Genomic DNA, 24600 nt, shown 5'->3' with positions numbered 1-24600 from the left:
TAGAAGGTCAGACAAACTCCCTTGGCCTGAACACAGGAGCCATGGAGGAAACACTATTTCAGAACATCATGAGTGGCTCCAGCCTGGCAGCTTCCATACTGGAACTCCCCAGCCCCAGCCCTGCACTCTGTCCAAAATAACCATAGGCACCTTCTTCTAAAGAAATGGGAGACAGGGATGCACACTGGAAAATACTGAGAGCACGTGGGGGCCAGACGGGTCCTGACAACACCCAGTCCTTTTACCCATTTCCACAGAGGACCTTCTCTCCTTGGAGCATGAACACATGGTTTGTGCCAGAACTCAGTGGGTTTTAACTGAGGCATCATGACAGGCTCCTGCCACGTCTCGGTCCCACCCAAGATGCTGCGGGGATGAAGGGTGAAGAGGCAGAATGTTCCAGAGCAAGGAAGGCTGGTAGCATCTGGGGCTCATTACCTGTCACTGGCAAGGATGTGGCCTGCTCCACTGTCAGGGCTGTTTCTGACTTTTCCAACTGAAGAAAGAAACAGAAAGGAACGAGCTGTGAGCGTCACTTGCTGACATTTCTGCAGCTAAACTGCAAATGCTCTCCTCCAGTCCAAGGGCTGTGCTCCCCCCGCCCCGGGCCCGTCTGAGCATCACACGTTGCTGTGGGTCAGGCATGGCATGGCTCTCCAGGACAGGATGGCCTGGGCTGGGGCACGGGGGCTCTACATGGCCAGGGTACCCCCTGGCCTGGGCTGGAGTCAGCTCCAAGCCCTGTCCAGGCCCCCACGCAGGGAGAGTGCCTCCGGGCGAGGTGGTACTCACTGCAGGCTGCGGCAGCAGGGCCAGGTCCCCCCTAGAGGCCTCTGAGAGGGGCCAGTCCCCTCTTGGGGGCTCCAGGGTGAAGTCTCGGTCACTGGGCTCCACGGGGGTCCCGGCCGAGGCTGAGGAGGTGGGCACGTGCTCCTGGTAGAGCAGGGTTCGCAGCTTCTCATCCAGGCTCTTGATGGTGCTGTCCACGAAGCCCACCCTGGGGGGCGGCCCTTCCCCATCTGACTCCAAGGCCGAGGGCGCCAGAGGGGGGCTGGGGAGCTGGGGGGCGGCCAGGCTGATGGCCCCCACCACAGTGGGGAGTGGGGGAGGGGGCTGGCCCAGGGTGGGCTGAGGGGCCCCGCCAGGGGCACCAGACACGGCGGCCGAAGCTGACAGGGGCTCCCCCCGGGTGCTGGCCTCTCTGGCTGACACCGGCTCCCCCAGACCCATGGGGTGGAGGGGGACCTCCAGAGATGGGGTGCGAGGCCCTGGGCCCACACCCAGGGGCTGTGCAGGAAGCTGGGCGTCATGAGTCTCCACTGGTGGCCACGGGGCCTTATGCTCAGTGGCCAGCCCCTGAGGGGTCCCCGGGCCCCCCGCCGGCATGGCTGCCCCTGTCGCTGGCTCTGGCTTCAGACTGGCCGCTGGTGGGGCCGTGTCTTGGAGCACGGCAGTCACGGGAGGGGAGGATGGCACCACAGGGGCTGGTGCACTGCCAGAAGGGTCCCTGGGGCCCGCTTGGCTCAGAAGCTGTGGACCAGCAGGGAAGCTGGCTTTTTCCTTTGAGGACAGCTGGTCTTTACAGGGAACTGTATCTAGAAGAAACAGGAAAAATGCCTCTGTATCAGCCTACTCTGGTCCTGTTTACCGGGCACTTCACTGGCCAAAAAGACATCTGCTATGAACTAGACCTACACATCGTTCCTCTGTCTTTTCCTCCGATGCACCGGCTTCCCGCGTGCTGGCCCCCGCCTGAGACACCTTGCACAGGTCCTCCCGCCGCCCTGCTTCTCACCCCAGGCTGTGCTCCAGCAGTGCTCCCTTCAGCCGAACTAGCGCACCCATCCCTTCCTCCTGGCTTTTCTGTAGCACTGAGCCATCAGGCATAGCCCGTCACCCATCTGCTGCCTGTTTTTCCAGCCCCCACGCGCCAGGTGAGCTCCATAAAAACACGGCCCTGGTCACTCTAGCACTGGTCAGTTCCACATAATTTTGAAATGAAATGATAAAATTAAGGTGTTTCTGAGTAGTGAACTATACACACTCCCCTGCCTTGGAGTGAACAAGAACTCCTGACGAACTACCACCATGCTTTGTTAAGATCAGAAGCTCAGACCAGAGGAGATGGAGATGGTGGAGCAGGGGATAACAAGTTCCCCTTGCCCCACAAACACATCAAAAATACATCTACATGCCAGACAATTCCCACTAAAATCACACTGAAGGCTGGCAGGAAGCCTCTTATACAACCAAAGCTCTAAAGATCCACACAGAGTCAGGCGGGAAGTGATCAGGTCAGGACCAGCACCCCTAGGAGGGGACACAGAAGTAAAAGGAGTTACACGGGCTCAGAGATCCTCCCTGGGGAGTGAGCGGTTCGCACCATGTGCCGGGCATCCCGTCCCCAGGGTCCAACACCGGGAAGATGTGTCCCCCTGGTTGGTCTGAAAACCAGTGAGACTAACAGGACTGTAAGAAACCTGGCATCCACTCGTGAACGAGGCAGAGGAAGCAGACTAAAACTGCTGAGACTCTGGCTGGTTCCCGCCACTGCTCCAGCGGTGCCCTGGCCCACGCCGAGCGCCCGCTCTGGCACCTCTAGCTCCGGCCTCCCACTAGGTCAAAGGCTGCCGTGGCCAAACTAAGTGTGCACCTGTGGGGGACAGAGCTGGCTCTGACCCGGCCTTGCGTCGTCGGCACGGGGCAGGGGCAGCTGTTGCTGGTGTTCACAGAGGCAGAAAGGGGGATAGTCTGGGGCTCTGACTGGTGTGCGGGAACTGCCCCAGCGCACACACCGGCCTACACCAGCACCCAGTCCAGAAGCGCGGCTCCCCTCTGGGGCAAAGGTGCTGCTGTTGGGAGGAGGGGAGAAAGCACACTGAGAGGAAATTTAAAATGGAGTATTATCTATAAAATTTTGAATCAGTATGTTGTACACCTGAAACTCATAATATTGCACATCAATTATACTTCAAAAGAAAAGAAAGAAAAGGGAGGGGGGGAGGAAGGAAGAAAGAGAAGGAAGGAAGGAAAGAAAGAAAAAGAAAGAAAGAAAGAAAGAAAGAAAGAAAGAAAGAAAGAAAGAAAGAAAGAAAGAAAGAAAGAAAGAAAGAAAGAAAGAAAGAAAGAAAGAAAGAAAGAAAGAAAGAAAAGAAGGAAGGAAGGAAGAAAGGAAGGAAGAAAGGAAAGAAAGAAAGAGAAAGAAAGAAAAGAGAAAGGAAAAGAGGGAGGAAGAGAAAGAAAGAAAGAAAGAAAAGAAAGAAAGAAAAGAAAGAAAGAAAAGGAAAAGAAAAGAAAGGAAAGGAAAAGAAAAGAAAAGAAAAGAAAAGAAAAAAGAAAGAAAGGAAAGAGAAAGAACGAAAGGAAGGAAGGAAGGAAGGAAGGAAGGAAGGAAGGAAGGAAGGAAGGGGGAAGGAAGGGAGGAAGAAAGGGGGGAAGGAGGGAAGGAAGGAAGGAAAATAATTTTTTAAAAAAGCAGCAGCAGCAGCAGCAGCAGCAGCAGCAGCAGCAGCAGCAGCAGCAGCAGCAGCAGCAGCAGCAGCAGCAGCAGCAGCAGCAGCAGCAGCAGCTCAGACCACAAGCATCCTGTCAGGAGCCGGAAAGGCGTCTTCGTCGGGGACCAATCAATGGCGCACAGCTCCACAGCATCCTACCCAGGACCTCTCAGAGCCTCTGTGTGGTCCCAGAACTGGGAACATCGAGAGGAGGATGCAGTGGTTTCCATACTTACTTAGCCTTTGAATCTACTTTTCTGTACTTAAAAAAAAATTATCTTAATAACCAAAGCCAAATTCATACAATGAAAATAAAGAAAAGCTTACCCAAGAAATGGTATGGGGCAGAGTGCCAGGATCCCAAGCCCCAGACTCATGTTGCCCCTCCCCAGCAACTGTAAATAACTTTTACTACATAAGTGTGTGCTCCAAACACCATAATTTACTTTTGCCTAATTGTGAATATTGTATCAGAGGGCTCACATTTATTCGTTCCTGTCTGGCTTCTCTCTCATCACTATATCTGGGAGATGCATCCACGCTGGGTGTCTGTAGACTAATTCACTCTAAGACTGTCCCACCACTCACTCGTCACTGTGTGGCTGGTGCCCTTCGGCTTGCTCCCAGTTTGGGACATGACTAATACTAACACACAAGCGTGAGTGTGACCGTGCGCACCTGCTGGGTGTACACCCAGAAGCAAAGTCGCTGAGTCAGAGTTGCTTCAGCCTTCAGAGGACACTAGCCGGCTTCCCAAAGCAGGTGTGCCACCTCCCCTCCCATAGCAGCCTCTGAGCACTCTCAGGGCTTCCTGCCTTCCCCAAGTCTTCCTGGGGGGTGTACAGGATCTTAACGTGATTTTGTCGTTTGCTTTATTGTGGGTAGTACCCTCGATGGGAGATCTGCCCTCTTAACATTCTAAGTGCGCAGTACGATATTATCTGTAGGTGCAGTGTTGCACGGTAGACCTCTAAAACTTACTCATCTTGCATAATTGAAACTTTATACTCACTGAACAGCAATTCCCCACTTCCACCCCCACCCGCCGGCCCCAGGGCCTGGGAACCACTTTCTACTCTCTGCTTCTGTGAGTTTGACTACTGGATACCTCACAGAAATGGAATCATACAGTATTTGTCTTTTGTGATTGGCTTATTTCACTTAGCATAATGTCCTCCAGGTTTATCCACGTTATCACAAATGGCAAGATCGCCTTCTCTTTTTAAGGCTGAGTAATATTCCATTGTAAGTAACTACCACATTTTCTTTTTTTTTTTTTTGCCACTTGTACATTGTTTTTATTGTAAATCAGTGGAAAATGCAGCATGAAACACATATGTTGCAAAAAGATCTAGAGGCAAATCAGGTTTATGATTTAATTCTTCTAGTAATTGTTACTGAGGTTGTGTCACTGAATTTTTCACTGTTAAACAGGAGACCACATTTTCTGTATCCATTTATCTAGTGATGGACATTTAGGTTGTTTCCACAATCTGGCTATTGTGAATGAACAGGCTGTGCAGATTTCTCTTCAAGATAGTGATTTTATTTCCTTTGTATACAAATCCAGAAGAGGGACTGCAGAATCACATGGCAGTTCTGCTTTCCCTTCTTGAGGAACCTCCATACTGTTTTGGTGTGCAGTGTGCACCATTTTACATTCCCAACAACGGTGTACAGCGTTCCCATTTCTCCACATCTTCATCAATGCTTTTCTTTTCTTTTCTTCCTTTCTTTCTTTTCTTTTCTTTCTTTCTTTCTTTTTTTTTTTTTTTACAGTAGCCATACTGACAGGTGGTGAGGTGATTTTTATCTCTGGATAATGTCAGAATTGGGTTGAATTCTCAGACACCCTGCTGGCATCCAAGAATTTCCTATTCATGTGGGGAAGCCTACACACACACACACACAAGTTGGCACTGGGCCTGGGAACCCTTTTATCCTGTCTTACTCTACACTGCACTACCTAGGACTTCCAGTAGGACACTGAAAACAAGTGGTGACAATGGGTGTCATTATATGGCTCTCCATCTCAAAGAGAAAGCATTCTGCATATCGCCATTAAAAATATTTGCTGCTGTTTTTAAGGCGATATCCTGTATCAGATTAAATAAATTCACTTTTATACCTATGTTGATATTATTTAAAGTCATTAATGGATGCTGACTTTTATCAAATGCTTTCCTCCGTCTATAGAAATGATCACATGCTTCTTCTTTAATCTGTGTCTCTGGCAACTAACATTCCACTCGCTGGTTCTATGAGCTCAACTTTTTTTTTTTTTGAGATCAAACAGTATTTATCTTTCTCTACTTGACTTATTTTATTAGCATAATGACCTCCATGTTGTCACAAATGGCAGCATTTCCTTCTTTTTATGGCTGAATATTCCACTGTGTGTATTTTCCATGTTTTCTGTATCCATTCAGTTGATGACACATAGGTTGTTTCCATGTCTTGGCTGTTGTGAATAATGCTGCAATGAACATGGGAGTGTGGATATCTTTTTGAGACAGTGATTTCAGTTCCTTTGGATGAATACCCAGAAGCAGGACTGTTGGAACATATAATACTTCTACTTTTAATTTTTTGAGGGATCTCCATACTAATTTCCATAATAGCTTTACCAATTTATATTCCTACCAACAATGTATAAGGGATCCCTTTTCTCCACATCTTTGCCAACATTTGTTATCTGTTGTCTTTTTGATCATGGCCACTCTAACAGGCATGAGGTGAAATCTCATTGTGGTTTTGAACTGCATTTCCCTGATGATTAGTGATGTTAAGTACTTTTTCATATACCTGTTGGCAATTTATATATCTTCTCTGGAAATATGTCTACCTGGGTTCTTGGCCAATTTTGTAACTGGATTATTTGGGGGTTTTGTTACTCAGTTGTGTGAGCTCCTCACATATTTTTAGATATTAACCTTTATCAGATAAATGATTTGCAGGTGTTTTCTACCATTTTGTCAGATGCCTTCTCACTTTGTCGATGTTTCTATTGCTGTGCAGAAGCTTTCCAGTTTGATGTAGTCCCGTTTTTAATTTTTGCTTTTGTTTCTTGTACTTTGGATGTCATAGCCAAAAAAGCATTGCCAAAACCAATGTCAAGGAGCTTTTTCCCTATGTTTTCTTCCAGGAGAAAGGTATCAGGTCTTCTGTGTAAGCCTTTAATTCATTTTAAGTTGATTTTTGTGAGTGGTGTGAGTTAAGAGTCCAATTTCATTTTTCTGCATTTGGATATCCAGTTTTCCCAGAACCATTTATGGAAGGGACTATTTTTTCCTCACTGTGTGTACCTGGTGCCTTTGCCATAAATTAGTTAACCACATATGCTTGGGTGTCTTTCTGGGCTCTTTATTCTGTTCCACTGGTCTATGTCTGTTTTTATACTAGCACCATACTGTTTTGATTACCATAGCTTTGTAATATAGTTTGAAATCAGGAAATGAGATACCTCCAGCTTTGTTCTTTCTCAAAACTGCTTTGGCTATTTGGCTTCTTTTGTGACTCCATACGAACTTTATGATTGCTTTTTCTATTTCTGTGGAAAATACCATTGGAATTGTGGTGTGGATTGCATTCAATCTGTAAATGGCTTTGGGTAGCATAAACATGTAAACAATAATAATTAGTCCAACCAAAGAACAGGCACTATCTCTCCATTTATTTCAGTCTCTTTCATCAATGTCTCACAGTTTTCAGTGTCCAGGGCTTCCACCTCTTGGTGAAATTTATTCCTGAGTATGTTATGATTTGTGATGCTATTGCAAATGAGACTGCTTTCTTAATTCATCATTCAGGCAGTTCATTTTAAGTGTATAGAAATGCAACTGATTTTTGCATATTGATTTTGTATTCCGCACAGAGTTCGTTTCTTAGTTCCAAGTTTTTTGGTGGTGGGGTCTTTAAGGTTGTCTCTATATTAGATTATGTCACCAGCAAACAGACATAATTTTCGTTCTTCCTTTCTGATTTGGATGCCTTTTATTTCTTCTTTTTGCCCAGCTGCTCTGGCTAGGACTTCCAGGATGACATTGAAAAGAGGTGATGAGAGTGTGTATCCTTGTCTTGTTCCTAAACTAGAAGGAAAAGCTTTCAGCTTTTCACCACTGAGTATGATGTTAGCTGTGGACTTGTTACACATTGCCTTGATTATGTTGAGGTTCACTGCTTTTACTCTTTTTTTTTTTTCTTATCATGCAAGGATGCTGAATTTTTCAAATGCTTTTTTCTGCATCTATTGAAATGGCCATTTGATTTTATCCTTCATTCTGTTATGTGTTGTGTCAACGTTTATTGATTTGCTTGTGCTGACTCACCCTTGCATCTCAGGAATAAATACCACCTGATCCTGCTGTGCAATTCTTTCAATGTGCTCCTGATTCAGTTTGGTAGTATTTTGAGAACTTTTGCATATAGATGCAATACAGCTTCATCAAGGATACTAGGCCGTAGTTTTCTTTGCTTGTAGTGTCCTTGCCTGGCTTTGATATCAGGGCAATGCTGATGTGGTAAAATGAGTGTGGAAATATTACTTCCTCTTTAATTTTTTTGGAAGAGTTTAAGAAGACTGTTGTTTATTCTTTAAATGTCCGGTAGAATTCACCAGTGAAGTAATCTGGTCCTGGACTTTTCTTTGTCAGGAGATTTTTATTACTGATTTAATTTCCTTACTAGTTATAGGTCCATTCAGATTTTCTACTTCTTCATGATTCAGTCTTGGCATGTTGTATGTTCCTAGACATTTTTCCCTAGGTTATCCAATATGTGGGTATGTAACTGTTCATAGCATTTTCTCATGATTCTTTGTAGTTCTGCGCTATCAGTTGTAATGCCTCCTCTTTCAATTCTGATTTTATTTGATTTGTTGCTCTTTTTTTCTTAGCCTAACTAAAGGTTTGTTTTGTTTGCCTTTTCAACAAAAAAACTAGCTCTTAGTTTCACTGATCCTTTCTATTGTTTTTCTAGTCTCTATTTCTGCTCTGAACTTTGTTGTTTCCTTCCTTCTGCTATCTTTGGGCTAAGTCCTTTTTCCAGTTCCTTGACGTGTGAAGTTAGATTGTTTATTTGAGATCTTTCCCGCTTCTTAACATAGGCTTTTATCACTATAGATTTCTTCTTAAAACTGTTTTTGATGAATTACGCAAGTTTTGGTATGCTGTGTTTCCATTTTCACTTGTATCAAGACACTTTCTATTTCCTTTGTGATTTCTTCTTTGATCCATTTGCTATTCAGAAATGTGTTGCTTAATTTCCATGTAATTGTGCATTTTCCAGCTTTCCTTCGGTTATTGATTTCTAGTTTCATACCATTGTGATCAGAAAAGATAACCTGATGTGATTTCAATCTTCTTAAATTTGTTAAGACTTGGTTTGTAATCTAACAAATGACCAGTCCTGGAGAATGTTCCCTGTGCACTTGAGAAGAATGTGTGTTCTGCTGCTGTTGGGCGGAATGTTCTGTTTATGTCTCTCAAGGTCTATTTGTTCTAAAGTGCCATTCAAGTCCAATATTTCCTTATTGATTTTCTGTCTGAGTGATCTACCCATTATTGAAGGTGAAGTGTTAAAGCCCCTACTATTAGTGCATTGCTGTCTATTTCTGCCTGCAGATTTGTTAGTATTTGCTTAATATATTTAGGTGCTCTGATGTTGGGTGCATATATATTTACAATTGCTATATCCTCTTGATTAAATGATTAATTTATCATTATATAATGATTTTTGTTGTCTCTTGTTCCAGACTTTGACTTGAAATCCATTTTGTCTGATATAAATAAAGCCACCCCTGCTCTCTCTCGGTATTCATCAGCCTGGAATACATTTTCCCATCCTTCACTTTCAGCATGTATATGCCATCAAAGTCGAAGTTAGTCTTTTGTAGACAGCATATACTTTTGTCTTGTTTTTTTAATTCATTGTCTATCTTTTGATTAGTGAACTTAACCCATTTACATTTAAAGTAATTATTGATAAGAACTTCCTACTGCCATCTTATTCATTGTCTTCTGACCGTTTTGTAGTTCCTTTGTTCCTTTCTCCCTCTCTTGATGTCTTCCTTTGTGGTTTGATGATTTCCCATAGTGTCATGCTTTGTTTCCTTTATCTTTTCTGTATCTATTATAGACATTTACTTTGTGATTACCGTGAGGCTTACAATAAAAATGCTGTTATAACTGCCTACTTTAAGCTGATAACTTTGGTCACAAAGACTCTACACTGTTACTTCCCCCACTTTTACACATTTAATGTTTTTGATCTCACAGTTTGTATCTTTTATTTTGTGTATCCATTTTAACATTATTATAACTACAGCTATTTTTCACCCTTTTGTCTTTTATCTATTAGAGTTAAGTCATTTACACACCGTCATTATAATGCTATTCTGAATAACTATATACTTAATTTTACAGGTGAATTGTATACTTTCATGTGTTTTCATTTACATATTACTGTCTTTTCACTTTAGCTTAAAGAACTCCTTTCAACATTTCTTGTAAGGCAGGTATAGTGGTGATGAACTCCCTCAACTTCTGTTTGTTTGGGACAGTATTTCTCTTTCATTTCTGAAGTATAGCTTTGCCAGTCAAAAAAGTAAAGTAGTAACTTTTGGTCATCAGCTTTTTTCCCTTTCAGCACTTTGAGTATATTATTCCATTTTCTCTCCTGAAAGCTTTTTGAGCATTTTCTGGTGTGAAATGAGTATTTTTCCCCCCTCTTGTTGCTTTCAAAATTCTTTGTCTTTGAATTTTTATAGCTTTATTATAGTGTGTCTTGGTAAAGTTTTCTTTGGGTTAAATCTATATGAGGACTTAAGAGATTCATGTACCTGGATGTGCATCTCTTCTTAGATTTGGGAATTTCTTAAATAAGCTTTTTGCCTTTTCTCTCTCTCTCTTCCCTTGGGACTCCCATAATGCAAATATTAGTTGCTTGATGGTGCCCCATAACTCACATAGGCTCTCTTCACTTTCTCCCCATTCTTTCTTTTTTCTTCTACAACTGGATAATTTCAAGTGACCTGTCTTCAAGTTCACAGATTCTTTCTTCTTCTTAGCCAGGTCTGCAGTTGATGCTCTTTTCTGTATTTTTCATTTCATTCATTGTATTCTTCAGCTCCAGAATCTGGTTCTTCTCATGATTTCTATTTCTCTGTTGAACTTTTCATTTTGTTCATGTATTGTTTTCCTGATTTTGTTGTCTACATGTGTTCTTTTGTAGCTCACCAAATTTTCTCAAGACAAGCAGTGTGAATTCTATGACAACCTGGACATCTTCAATTCTGTGGGGTCAGTTACTGGCAAATTACTGTGCTCTTTTTAGTGGTGTTAACATTTCCTTGCTTTTTCATGCTTCTTATAACCTTGTGTTCATACCTGTGCATCTGATGGAGCAGTCATCTCTTCTAGAATTTACAAATTGATTTCGGTAGGGAAGACTTTTACCTGCAACTGGGTGCAGGGACACCAGCTGGGTGGGGTATGTTAGTTCCAGGTAGAGGGCAGGCCCAGGGGTGTAGTCTCTGTGTAGCTCCATCAGCTGGGGTCAGCACTGGCAAAGATAGCAGGGGGTCCTCACCTGCAGGTGGTTGTGGGGGCCACTGAGGTCTTCAGTGGTGAAGGCTGCTGGTGCCTCCTGATCTCTTCTTCTCCCATGGGGATGTTGTGGCTGAGGGGATACCTCTTGGCACTGGGTCCAGCTTATGGGCACCCTCCTGGTAGTAGTAGCACTGGTTTCTGATGTGTAGGTGCTCATGGCACAGAGACAGAGCAGAGGTCTAGTGCACAGGCACTCACAGAGGGATGATGGCTCCAGGTTCTGGCCGGCCGAAAGCAGTGGCCGGGTGCATGAGTGTAGAGTTATCACAGAGCTGGGATCTGAAGTATGGGTGCAACCAGAGCAGCCAGGGTTCTGGGGTCTAGGGTGCACACAGGGCTGGGGGAGGCAGCTGGCAGTCCTGGTCCCAGGGCAGCAGTCCAGCAGCTCCTTCTGGGGGAGACAAATAAGGTGCAGCAGCATCCCTGGGGAGTTTGTGGCAGCAATGACTGTTGGTTACCTCAGTGGTGAAAGCTTCTAATATCTTCTGTGGAGCAGGCAACTGGAGTCCATGCCTACTAATGCTACAGGGTCCTCTACTGTGAAAGCTGTGGGGAGCCCATAGCTGCCACGGTGGCTGTGAGATCCTTAGCTGCAAAGGCTGCTGAGTCCACAGAGCAGGTCCCTGGGGACCATGAAGGCACAGGCTGTGCAACTTACGGATACTTCCACCTCCTTTATCCCTAGCCACCTCCTGACATCTCACGTAAGTCCATCTCCTCCAATCCTTTCTGTGTAGCTATTTTGTTTTGGCTCCACTCTGTTGCCACGGGTTCTTAACTGAATTCTTGAGCCATCCCAGGGCTATTTCTGTTTATAGATAAATGTCTAATTGTTGTTTATAAGGGAGGATGAATGCTATCTCTTAGTCTTCATTCTAGCTGATGTCATTCCTCCCCGTTTTCTCCTGAGGGTCTGTTTCAATCTGTTTTCTAATCTGGAAAAAGTTCTCCATTCCTCACATGAACCTTTTGTCTTCTCTCTTTTTTTCTCAACAATTATCCCATCTTTCCCAGCATTTGAGTGAGTCTACTTCTGTCACTATCATGAGCATGTTTCAGGTTTGACTATGCAGCAGTCACCCCCTCCCTCATGTAGCGGCACTTTGAATTTCCTCTAGGGAACAGTTGTCCCTACTATCAACTCCAGGGTTGCGCATGCAACTTGGGAAAAGTCAGTCTGTGCATTCCAGCCATCTGGTCACATGATTGCTTTCGAGACAGATATTAATCCTAATTATGCATAGTGGAGTCAGGCCGAGAGCTTCTGAATGAGAGAACTCTGTTTCCTGCCTGCACTTGAACCTCGAAGGCTATACACTGAACTGCATCGGCAATCTTGCCACCACAAAGCATAAACGTGAAGTTTTTAAATACGGATTCAAATTTTTTTAAGTTTATAGCACTTTTCAGATTTCCCATTTCTTCTTACATAAGTGTGGCAGGTTGCACTTCTCCAGGACAATACCCACAAAAGTTTTCAAATTAATTGGCATGGACTTATACACTCTTGTCTTTTTCTTTAAGTTTGTCAGACTGTAGCAATGTCCTTCTTTTTCATTCCTGATATTAACTGTGCCTTCTCTCTTTTCTGTAGTCAGTCTGACCAAGGGCTTGCTAATTTTATTAGCCATTTCAAAGAACCAACTTTAAGCTTTGTTGATACCCTATTGTATATTTATTTTATATTTCATTAATTCATGCTTTTATCTGTTTTCTTTCTTTCATTTCCATTCAACTTTCTCTTCTCTTTCTAACTTTTTACAGTGGGTATACTTTCAACTGTGATTTTTAGCCTTTTCTCCCTTCTAATAAATGCATTTAATGCTCCTTTCTAATGAGTGAATTTAAAGCAAAATATAACTTTAGCTGCATCCCACAAGTTTTGATATGTATTTTTTTTCAAAGAGTGGTAGAATTTTATTTTTTGATTAGCTTGAACAAATGGTTTATGATGATAACTTTTCTATTTGTTCACTGATTTTTTTTTTAATTTTCTGAATGCGTGCTATGCTTGCAGAATTTTTAAAAATTGAAATATATTCAGTTTACAATGTTGTGTCAATTTCTGGTGTACAGCATAATAGGTCAGTCATACATATACATACATATATTCATTTTCATGTTCTTTTTCATTATAGGTTCCTACAAGATATTGAATATAGTTCCCTGGGCTATACAGTATAAACTTGTTATTTACATATTTTATATATAGTAGTTAGTATCTGCAAATCTTGAACTCCCAATTTATCCCTCCCCAACCCCTTTCCCTGCTCCAGTAACCATGAGTTTGTTTCCTATGTCTGTGAGTCTGTTTCTGTTTTGTAATATTTTCATTTGCATAATTTTCATATTATTATAATTCAGAATTTTTTTTAATGTCCATTATAATTTCTTTCCTGCTTCCTGGGATTTTAAAAATGTTTTTCTTAACTGTCAAATATGTGTAGACATTTTAGGTATCTTCTTGTTTTCAAATTCTAGCTTACTCCCAACTGTAGTTAGAGAAAAGCCACTGAATGATTTTGGTCCTTTTAAATTTGTTGAGATTTGCTGTGTGTCCTGAATATGGCTAATTTAAAAATATTCCATGTGGATTTGAAAAAAAAAAAGTGTATTCTCCAGCTGTTGGGTGTCCTATATATAAAACAAGACTGCTAATTCTATTGTTGAAATCCTTTATATCCTTACTAATTTTTGTCTTCCTGTTCCGAAAGTTAAAACTCCCATGATGACTGTAGATTACTCTAGTTCTTCATTTAGTTCTGTTAATTTTTGCTGTATTTATTTTGGGGCTGTGTTATTAAAGACATGCAAATATAGAATTATTCGACCTTCCTGGATAGCTGAATCTTGTACCATCATGTTTTTGCCTTAAAGTCTATTTTGTCTGATATAAAAAGATCTACACCAGCTTCCTTTAGGTTAGTACTTGCATGCTTTATCTTTTTCCATCTCTTTACTCTTCACCTTTTGTAGTCGTATCTTAGTCTTATTAGTCATTCTCTTTTTTTCACATTTGACAAACTTTGATATTTATTTCATTTGATTTAATTATTGCTCTATTACAGTTAAAACCACCATCTAACTAATGACTTTCTATACATTCATTGTGCTCGATGTTGCTTTTTCTCTCCTTCTTTGCCTTTTGTTCTTAAAAAATTCTTCCCCACTCCCCTACTCCCCCATGAGTGTGGAAGTTACCTATTATTTGACAGCTCTCAAGAGTATATTCTATAGACTGCAATATACATTCTTGATTTTGGTTCTCTTCCCCAACAATGCAAGAGCCCGGGAGCCCTGTGAGTATAATTCCCTCCCTCTGATAAATGTGCCCTTATTTTCCTGCATTTTAACACAACAAATATATTTCAAATCTCAGAAGACATTATGCTCTCATACAGTCAGCATTCCTTTAGACCTACCCATGTGTTTATAATTCCATTGCTTTTATTCCCTCTTGCATTTCTGACCTTACATCGGGGGTCACTGTTCTTTGGCATAAAAATACCCCCCCCGGTATATATCTTTAGTTGAGATGTGCAGGTGATGAGTCCCTTTAGTCTTTACTTCATCTTAATTGATACAGGACACTGTCATCAGGTACAGATTCAAGTTCTGTGCTTATTTTCCTTAGCACTTTGAGGATAGCAGCATTCCTCGGTGAACTGGCAAACCCCGTCTCTAATGAGATGGGAGCTGTCCAAGTCAGTCTTGCAGGTACTTTAAAGGTACCTGATATTTCTGCTAGCATCCTTTAAACTCCTTTGTCAGCATTTGGTATTCAGTACTTTAACTGCAATATATTTAAGTGTAGTTTTTCTCTCTCTGAGTTCAGAGGGCTTCTTGAATTTGTGGCTTAAGGCCTTTCAATTCTCTGCATTATCTCGTCAAACTTGATTTTGTCTCATTCTTCTACTTTCTAGGAATCCAGTTATATATGCTTGACCATCTCATGGTAATCCCTACATATCTTAGCTCCTCTTTTGTATTTTCCATCAGTTTCAATATCCTTATTCTACTTTAAACATTTTCTTTTGAGTTACTTTTCAGTTTGCTAATTCTCTCCCTAACAGCGTACAAACCATCCAGTGAGGTCTTACCACACTCAGCTGTTGGGTGAGTTTCCTTTCAGCTTGTTTTTGGGTTGTTTTTTTTTTCCTTGTTTGTTTGGGGGGTTTTTCTTTTTTCTTTTTTTTTTTTGGTATAGTTTGTGATTGTCAAAAGTTTCACTCTAGTCATTTATTTATTTTAATACTAAGCAGGTAGTTATCTGTCTGGTAACTCCACCATCTGGAGCCCCTGGAAGTCAACTTTCTTTGTTATTGTTCTTTTGTTTTTAACCACTATGCTGCAGTACAATTGACATGCAATAAATTGGACATATTTAAAGTGTAGAGTTTATAAGTTCTGACACAGGCATATAAACAAAACTCTCACCACCATCAATATAATGTATACGTCTATCATTCTACCAAATATTTTTTCATGAATCTTGTAATCTATCCCTCTCTCCCTTTTCTGCCGTACCATCGTGCCCAGACAACCACTGATCTGTCTTCTGTCCCTACAGATTAATCTGCATTCTCTTTTTTTTTTTTTAGGTTTCAAGATTCTTTAATAAGTTGAGCAAAACGTTAACAGTAAAATTGAGAAAAATAACACAAAAGGAATATAATAAATAATGGCACTAAAATTATCCTTAAAGCCTTAGCAAATAGAATCTAGCAACATGCTACACATATATGAAAACGCAGCCAAGTGGGATCCATTAGTCTGCATTTTCTAGTCTTTCACATAAATGCAATCACATAGTATCCTTTTTTTTCATCTAGCATCTTTCATCAGTATATTTTAAGAGTCACCCATGCTGTAATGAATATCAATTGTTCGTTCCTTTTTATTGCAGAGTAGTATTATACTGTATGGATAAATCAGTGTTTATCTGTTCACCAGGCTATTTCTAGGTCCTGGCCATTATAAATAAAGCTGCTATGAACATCCTATATAATTCTTTGTATGAACGTCTGCTTTCATTTCTCTTGGATATGTACCTAGGAGCAGAATGGCCAGATACTGTGGTAGCTGTATGTTTACCTTTTCAAAAAAAATTAAATTGCTTTCCCAAGTTTTCTAATTGCTTTCCATTTTATACAGTGTATAAGAGTTTCAATTCCTACACATCTTCACCAACTTGGTCTTTTAAATTTCAGCTACTTTAATAGGTATGTAGAGGCATCCCCTTGCAGTTTTAATTTGCATTTTCCTACTGAATAATGACCTTTTCATACACTTATTTGACACCCACATATCTTAGATGAAGTGTCTGTAAAAATATTTTTGTTAGCTTTTTAATTTTATTCTCATTGCAGTTTGAGAGTTCCTCGTATTATCTGGACAAAAGCCCTTTATTACATACATGGTTAATAAATATTTTCTCCCAATCTCAGGCTTATTTTTTCACTCCCTTGGTGTTTCTCAAAGAGCAGACATTTTAAACTTGATGACATTTAATTTACCATTTTTTTTTTTTGTAGATCATGCTTTGGTGCTATATCTAAGAATTCTGTCTAACTCAAGGTCACACAAACTTTTACCTACGTTTTCTACTATAAGTTAGTTTTCAGTTTTACATTTAGGTTTATATTCCATTTTGAGTTGATATTTGTGTACAGCATTAAGTACGAATTGATATTCATTTTACATACGGATGACCAACTGGGAAAAAATTGTTTTCTCTTCACTGAATGTCCTTTGCACGTCTATAAAAAATTAAGTGTCTCTGTGTGTTTGTGTCTATTTCTGGACTCTATTTTTATTCCACTGATCTGTTTACTTGTATTTATACCAATATCACCTTGTCTTGATCACTATAGTTTTATAATAACTCCTGAAGTCAGTTAGTGTTAACATTCCAATCTAGTTCTCTTATTTCCAAATTCTAGTGTCTTTTACTTTTTCACATGAAATTCAGAGTCAGCTTTTCAATTGCCAGAAAACACTTCTGGGATTCTGATGGTAGCTGCATAAAATCTGTTGACCGATTGAGAGGATTAACACTGTAACAACACTGGGTCTTCTGACCCATGAACAGGATGCTTCTTTAAGTCGTTTAGTTTCCATCCACATTGTTTTTTAGTTTCCACTGTACAGGTCTTACAGATACCTGATCAGGTTTAACCCTAAATAGTTCATATAGAGTTTGCTGAGGATGTTTATAGTTGCTGAATTTTATCAAATTCCTTTTCTGCATTTATTGAGCTGATCATATGGATTATGTCTTTTCTATTTTATCAATATGGTAAATCTGATTCCTTTCCTCCAGTTTTTAGGACATACGGAATACAGCTGTAATAACTGTATCCATGTGCTTGTCTGCTAATTCTAACAACTGGTCAGCTATGGGTGGGTTAGAATGCAGGATTTTTCTCATTTTGTCCTGCTTGGTAATTTTGACTAGGTATCAGGCAATGTAAAATTTACCTTCCTGGGTGCTGGATGAATTTGTATGGCTAATAACATTCTTTGTCGTGGGATACAGTTAGGTTATTCTGGCTTGATCTTTTCAGATCTTGTGCTTGAGATCTGCTAGGTGGGACAAGAAGAACATTTTGTGTAGGGCTTATTTTTCTCCATGACCTTCTCCAAGGCCCTTTTCAGTACTCGACCCAATGCCCCTTAAATTGTAAGTTGTTCCAGCTAACTGCTGGGAACAGACATTCCCTGGCCAGTTCCAGTATCCTTGGGGGTGGCTCGTCTCCTGGCACTGGCTAGCATCCTCATGTACAGTCCACTGGCAAAATAATCAAGGGGAATCCTCTGTCAGTCTCCAGCATTTTCCCTTTGTGCTGCTCTCTCCTCTCCAGAAGTCTACCCTGAAAACTCTTGCCCGCAGGCCTCCTCAGACTCTCAGGCCAGTCTCCTCACCACAGGAAGCTGGCTGAACTCTACCTGCGTTCCTCCCTCTCTGCTCTGTGGTGTGGCAACTTTCTCAGCACAGTCAGCTGAAATGATCATACAATTTTTTCAGTCTTGCAGGGATCAATGTCCTTCACTGCCTTATGTTCTAAGTTAAAAAAAATAGTTTCATATTTTTGCATGCTTTTTTAAGTCATTTTGAGGGAAAATAAATCAAGTGCCTATTATCCATTGCAGCCTAAAGGAGAAGTCTAAGGGTCTTTTTTATTGTCTATTGTTGCTTCTGCTTTTCTTTCATGCTGTCTTGCCTCATTATCTGCCTGGTTATATACTTCTTTCAACATAGGTCAGCTTTTTTTTTTTTTCCTTCACTTTTTAAGTTATCCTACAGTAAGATAGCCTTTTTCTGTAGGTGTAGAGTTCTGAGAATTTTAGCACACATATATCATATAATTACTTCCATAATCAAGACACGTAATAATTCAATCACTCCCAAAAACTTGCCTTGACTTACCCCTTTATACTCGCATTTCTCCCCCACTCCTAACTCCTGGCAAACACTGATTCCGTATCTGCATCTTCGAAAATGTCATCGTAGGTGGGATTATACAGTATGCATCCATCTGAGACTAGCTTCTTGCACTCAGCATGCCTCTGGGGTTCACTCATGTTGCTGCACGTGTCAACAGTTGGTTTGCTTTTCAAAGCACCACAATCTGTTTGTCCATTCACTTACTGCAGGATATTAGGGTGTTGCCAGTTTGGGCAATTGGGAACTGAACTCTTATAACCACTTATACATAAGTGCTTAGTGGACATGAGCTTTCATGTCTCCAGGGTAAATACTGAGGAGTGAAACTGCTGTGCTGTATGTTAAGCACATCTTTTATTTTAAAAATACCAAACTGTTATCCAGAATAGCTGTACCATTCTGCATTCCCACTAACAATTTATGAGACCCATTTACTCCATAACCACACCAAAACTTAGTACTGGCAGTTTAGCTGTTCTAACAGGTGATCCCTCACTGTGGTTTTAATGTGTATTTCCCTGGTAGTCAATGGCATTTTTTTTTTTTTCTAATGTGCTTAGCTGCCATCCTTCTATTCTCTTTGGGGAAATGTCTCTTCAAGTCTATTGTCCATTTTTCAGTCGAGTTTTTTGTTTTCTTACAAGTTTGCGAGTTTCTTTATAATAGTTCAGGGACAAATACTAGGCTGAACATGTAATTTGCAATCATTTTCTCCCAGTCTGTAGCTTGTCTTTTCCTTCTCTTAACAGTGATTTCCACAGAACGAAAGAGTTTTATCTTGATGATGTCTGATTTATCCATTTCCTTCTTTTACAGGTTACCTTTTGGAGAGAGGTCTAAGAACTCCCTGGCACAGGTCACAAAGGTTCTTCTCCAAAGTTTTCTTCTAAAAGTCACATAGCCATATTTTTATGGATGTATTTCTGGGCTCTCTATTCTATTCCATTGATCTATGTATCAATCCTCTTGTCAAGGGGATTGATATTACACTGTCAAGGGCACTTTAACATTGTAATAAATCTTAATATTGGGTGGTGTGATTCCTCCAACTTGTCCTTTTTCAAAAACTGCTTAGCTATTTCAATTACCTTTGTTCATTCATATAAATTTTAGAGCCAGCTTGTCTATATCTGCAAAAAATATGCTGTTTGAATTTTTATTGGTATTGCATTAAATCTGTTTATTACTTTGGAGAGAACTGACATTTTTACTATGTTGAATCTTCCAATCTATAAACACAATATGTTTCTCCACAATTTAGGTCATTTTTAATCCATTTCATCAGTGTAGTTTTCACCATACAGATCCTGTATATATTTTGTTAAATTTATAGCTACGTATTCCTTTTTTTTTTTTCCTGAGCTACTGTAAATAGTATTCTTTCAAAATTTTAGTTTTTTTGTTGTTCGTTCACTGTTAGCATATAGAAATACAGAGTTATTTTTGTTATTGACTATGCATCCTGTGATCTTGCTAAACTCACTTACTGGTTCTAAGAGTTGTTTGTTGTTTAGAATCCTTGTGATTTTTTTCCATATAAAATCATATTAGCTGCAGGGACAGTTTTATTTCTGCCTTTTCAATCCACATCGTTTTATTTCTGCTTCTTGCTCATCTGGAATCTAAACTTCTAGTTTGATGTTGAATAGGAACAGAGAGAGTGGACATCTATGCCATGATCTCAATCTCAAGGAAAACACATTTGGCTTTTCACTACTAAATACGATGTTAGCAGTCAGTTTTCTGCAGATGTGTTTCATCAGGTTGAGGAAGTTCCCGTGTTCCTACTTTGTTGATAATTTTTTTATCAATATTGAGTGCTCTATCTTGTCAAATACTTTTTCTGTCTCAACTGATACGATCATTTGTCTATCCCTGTATAGGGAAGGGAAATTCCCATTGATATTAATCTGGTGGAGTAACTGATTTTTAATGCTGCCTTCCAAGGATAGACTCCACTTTGTTACGGTATGTTGCTCTTTTTATATATTGCTGGATTTGACTTTTTAATATTTTATTGAGATATTTTTCCCTCTATATCCATGAAAGATCTGGGTCTGTCACTCTTTTGGTACTGCCTTTGTGTGGTTTTGATATCAGGGCACTGCTGGCTTCATAAAATGATTCAGTAAGTGCACCTTCCTCTTCCATTTTCTGGAGAAGCTGGCATAGAACTGGTGCTATCTGTTTTTTCAAATGTTTGATAGAACTCACCGGTGAAACTATTTGGGCCTAGAAAATCCTTTTGGCAGTTTTTCACTGCAGATTCAATCTTGTTAAATAGGTATAGGAGTATTCAGGTTATCTATTCCATCTTGAATGAGTTTTAGTAGTTTGTGGCTTTCACAGAATTAGTCTCTTTCATCTAAGTTGTCAGTTTCTTATGTGTGTAGGTTTCGCCATAGTATTCCATGCCCTGATTTCATTTTCAGTGACTTCATAATTATCCATAATGTGAGGTCTGTAGTGATATCTCCTCTTTTATTACTGACACCGGTATTCTGCATCTTTTCCTTTGACAGTCTTACAAGAGGCTAATAATTTTATTGATTTTTTCCCAAAGACTCGGTTTTTTGTTTCACTGTTTTTTCTACTGTTTTTGTCTCACTGTTTTTCCTACTGTTTTTGCCTCTAATTTCATTAATTTCTGGTCTTTATTTCCTTCCTTCTGCTTGCTTTGGATTCTGTTCTAGTTCTTCTGGTTTCTTAAGGTGAAAGCTTGGGTTACTGATGAGACTCCTTTCTTCCTCTAACCATTTAGTGCTATAAATTTGCCTCTAATTACTGTTTTGGCTGCATCCCATACATTTTATTATGTTGCATTTTCATTCTTGTTCACATGAAAATGTTTTATGATTTTTCTTAGGACTTTGTCTGCAACAACACTGGTAAGAAAGGGTGAGGGCAGAGCCCTTTCAGTACACACCTGTGCAGCCCATGTGCCTCACCTGCACAGCAAAGGTAATGGACAGGCCCAAGCCTGAGGGCTACCTTGACTTGGCTCATTTGGTGGAAAACCAGCACAGGGACACAGACAAGGACACAGCCCCACAGACTTCTATGGGCCTTGGGTCAACAGTGCAGAATGAGACCCTTGCACTTTGCTGGGCACCCAGCACATGCTGGTGGAACATGAGCACAAGTAAAGCCAGCCTGAGGACCATGGGGTGATGTGGAGTAACAGACAGGAGGAGGCACACTGAGTTATCAGGGAGGAGGGTTTAGGGGGTTCTGGATGCTCATACCTTGGCTGGTTTCTGGCTGCAGGGAGCTCAGAGGAAGTGGGGGTGAAGATTCGGGGGCTTCTGCTGCTGGGTGCTCTGCCACCGGACAGATGATAAACCACCTCTTCCCAGTGTGTAGGACTAAGGGGTAGGACAAAAACAGCTGGTGAGAGCGAGCAGGTTTCTCCCTAGTCTGGTGTGACCCTTTGCCACAGGCACTAGACCTGCCATAGGGGAATCTGGAGAACTCTTCCTGCACCAGTGGGGAGGATGTGCAGCCCACTCAGGGCTCTCACAAGTCCCCCGAGCACAGGCTTAGTGCCCAGGACACCCGCAGTGCATCAGTGAAGGGGTGATGCTGGCTGGGGCACCAGCTGGCCGCAGCGAGTCCATGCCACACTCAGTCCCCACCTGGGCCAGATGTGACTCCTCAGACAGGGTGGATGTCCCCAGATGAAGGCACACTCACCACACACCGCAGCAACACCCGTGTGTGATGGCCAAAACCCCTACAATATGCTCAGTGGGGCTCTTATCAAATGCCTGCTTGAAGGCCGAGTAGGGACAATGACAGAAATGACAGAAATGCCTCCTCTAAATGCGTGACTGGTTGGCGGATGTGGCCTCGAAGGGAGACGTACCATTTTGTTGATACACTGGGGCATTTGCTTGGGATTGGCGGCTCTCCTGAAGGAGGTAAAAGATCAGAAATCAGCAGACTGCATGGAACAAGAACTTTACAGCGCAACCCAGCCTCAAATCATTTGAGGGCCTTTGGGAGTTCGGATGTTTCTAACTGGACTAAAGGCACTTGCCCTCCTGGCCCCCTCACCCAGCGCTGCATAACCTACAGGTTCCTCTACAAGCAACATCACAGTGTTGTATTTACAGAGCCTGGAGCTGGGGGGATAAGGAGGCCCAGGCCCTCTCAGGACCCCGCACCTGGGACTCACCTCCCTGGCGCCCAGGCCACAGGTGCTGAGGTGTGGCGGGCTGACCCCAGGGTCAGAGCCACGGTCCACATCCGTGTCCTCACTGAGCATGTCCTCCGCCTTGTCCATGACGTCCTTCATCTGCTCGATGAATGTCTCCCTCTCAGCCTGCAGGATGAAGTCGTGCTCCACCTGCAACAACACGGGCAACCCTGCTGGTGGGGACCTGCCCCAGAGCACTGGCCACAGTGGGTCTTCACTGACTGATCTGCTTCATTTCAACTCTGGACTAAGCCCAAGAGGGGAGACACAGCCAGGGGGCCCAGTCCCCCCATTCTGGGGGCTGCATGGGTCAGCAAGAGAAGCAGGCTCTCCAGGTGATGGGCCAGCACTGCCCACAACAGGCAACCACCTGCAGAGGCTGGAGGCTGGGGAAGCCTGGCAACCAAAATTCCCCTCAGTGGGGCTGGCAGACGTGAGCCCAATCTCAGTCCCAGGGAAAGCACCACTGAGTCATCGGACAAGGCAGGACACCCAGCCTCACCATGTAGGTAGCAATCTCGTCAGGCGCATCCCCGTCCAGGTCGAACTTGAACGTCACCATCTTGTGGTTGTGTGTCTCCAGCTGGCACTCCACCATCTTGTCACCCGTGTTGCACACCTACAGGACACTCAGGCGGTTGAGATCAGGGAGGAGACCGTGCCTGGCGAGCCCTGTCCTGCCGGCCCATCACGCCTGGCTACTCACATTCAGGATGGTCAGCCGGGGCCGGCTGGCCCTCTCCTGGCGGGAACGCGCACGGGTGGACCTGCGGTGATGTTTCCGGGCGGTCTTGCCTTCCTGCTTCCCCCCACCAAATGCACCTTCACAGCTGTCGCTCATCTCTCTTCCAGAAGTGACGTCGGAACCTCCGTAGCTGTGTGAAAACCAAGAACGTTACGGTCTCCAAGGGAAGGGCCTGCAAGCCGGCCTCGCGTGGGAAACCTGGCTTTTCAGGAAACAGCCAGAAGCTTTTGTGTCTGGGTGTCCCCAGCTGGAAAAACCTAGAGCGCCTAAAGCTAGCCATGCTTGGCAGAGAGACTCTGAGCCTGCTGCCCCTTCTGCCCCTGCGACGTCTGTCCTGGGCGGTGCTGGGGTCCTAGGGAACACACAGGCTTTCTGGTCTGGGACCTTGGTCCTCTCAGCTCCTGACCTGTAAATCAGGCTTCACCAGCTCACAGTAAATGTCAGGATGAAGACACAATCCTCCCCCGTGCCTTGGTTCCCCTACCTGTTCAACAGCGATGGGAACTGGCCAACCAGGCTGTCGTAGGATTTGAGACTTTGCGGAGCACCAAGCTTGGTGCTGGCGTACCAGAAAGGTGGGACACAGTCACTTCCCTTAACCAGTTTCCTCCCCAAACTCGACGTTCCCCATGGCGAGGTGCTGGGAGACCTGGGGTGTGGGCTGGACTCTGCCCTTCCCTCCTGGGCTACCCCCAGCCCCTAGGCCTACTGACTCTCCATCCATAGCTTCTCTATTCTAGAACATCATCAGCATTGCAGACCAGCACCAGGACCCAGAACACAGCTGGGAGTATCTGGCTACCAAATTTCAACAGACACTGACAAAGACCCCAGAAGAGCTCCAGGAGGCCCCACCAGGTCAGGCTTGGAAACAGGTGACATTGTTAGAAGCACTAGCACAGGAGGGCCAAGTGTGCCATTACCTCTCACAGCTCTGAGGGAGGCTGGGCTGCTTGTCCTGCGAGGCCTGCTCCTGAAATAAAAGCACGGGGAGGAGGATGGGTCAAGTTCACTTCCCCACGACACAGCCGCACACAGCTTGCTGTCTGCCCAGCTCCACAGCCCAGCCCACCACCTGCTCCCTTCTGACTACAGCGAGCAGACCAGGC

The 24600-nt window shown here is 42.7% G+C and overlaps 1 protein-coding gene across 9 annotated transcripts in view; it reads right to left on the bottom strand.

Moving 5' to 3' along the window:
- The window catches only part of WNK2 (WNK lysine deficient protein kinase 2), a 116235-nt gene that overhangs the window by 29998 nt on the left and 61637 nt on the right, over positions 1–24600 (bottom strand). For all 9 annotated transcript variants that reach the window (XM_031447149.2, XM_064490082.1, XM_064490084.1 and 6 more), the window contains 8 exons: positions 24415–24464; positions 23453–23621; positions 23249–23365; positions 22726–22896; positions 22414–22459; positions 21794–21913; positions 793–1595; positions 439–496 (listed from right to left, as the gene is read on the bottom strand). In XM_031447149.2, coding sequence (XP_031303009.2) covers positions 439–496; positions 793–1595; positions 21794–21913; positions 22414–22459; positions 22726–22896; positions 23249–23365; positions 23453–23621; positions 24415–24464 — 1534 coding nt within the window. The remainder of the gene's footprint in view (positions 1–438; positions 497–792; positions 1596–21793; positions 21914–22413; positions 22460–22725; positions 22897–23248; positions 23366–23452; positions 23622–24414; positions 24465–24600) is intronic.

This window comes from Camelus dromedarius, chromosome 10 (assembly GCF_036321535.1).
Source record: "Camelus dromedarius isolate mCamDro1 chromosome 10, mCamDro1.pat, whole genome shotgun sequence".
NCBI classification, from domain to species: Eukaryota; Metazoa; Chordata; class Mammalia; order Artiodactyla; family Camelidae; genus Camelus; species Camelus dromedarius.
Note: the sequence above shows the minus strand (reverse complement) of the source record. Positions and strands in the feature narration are given on the sequence as shown.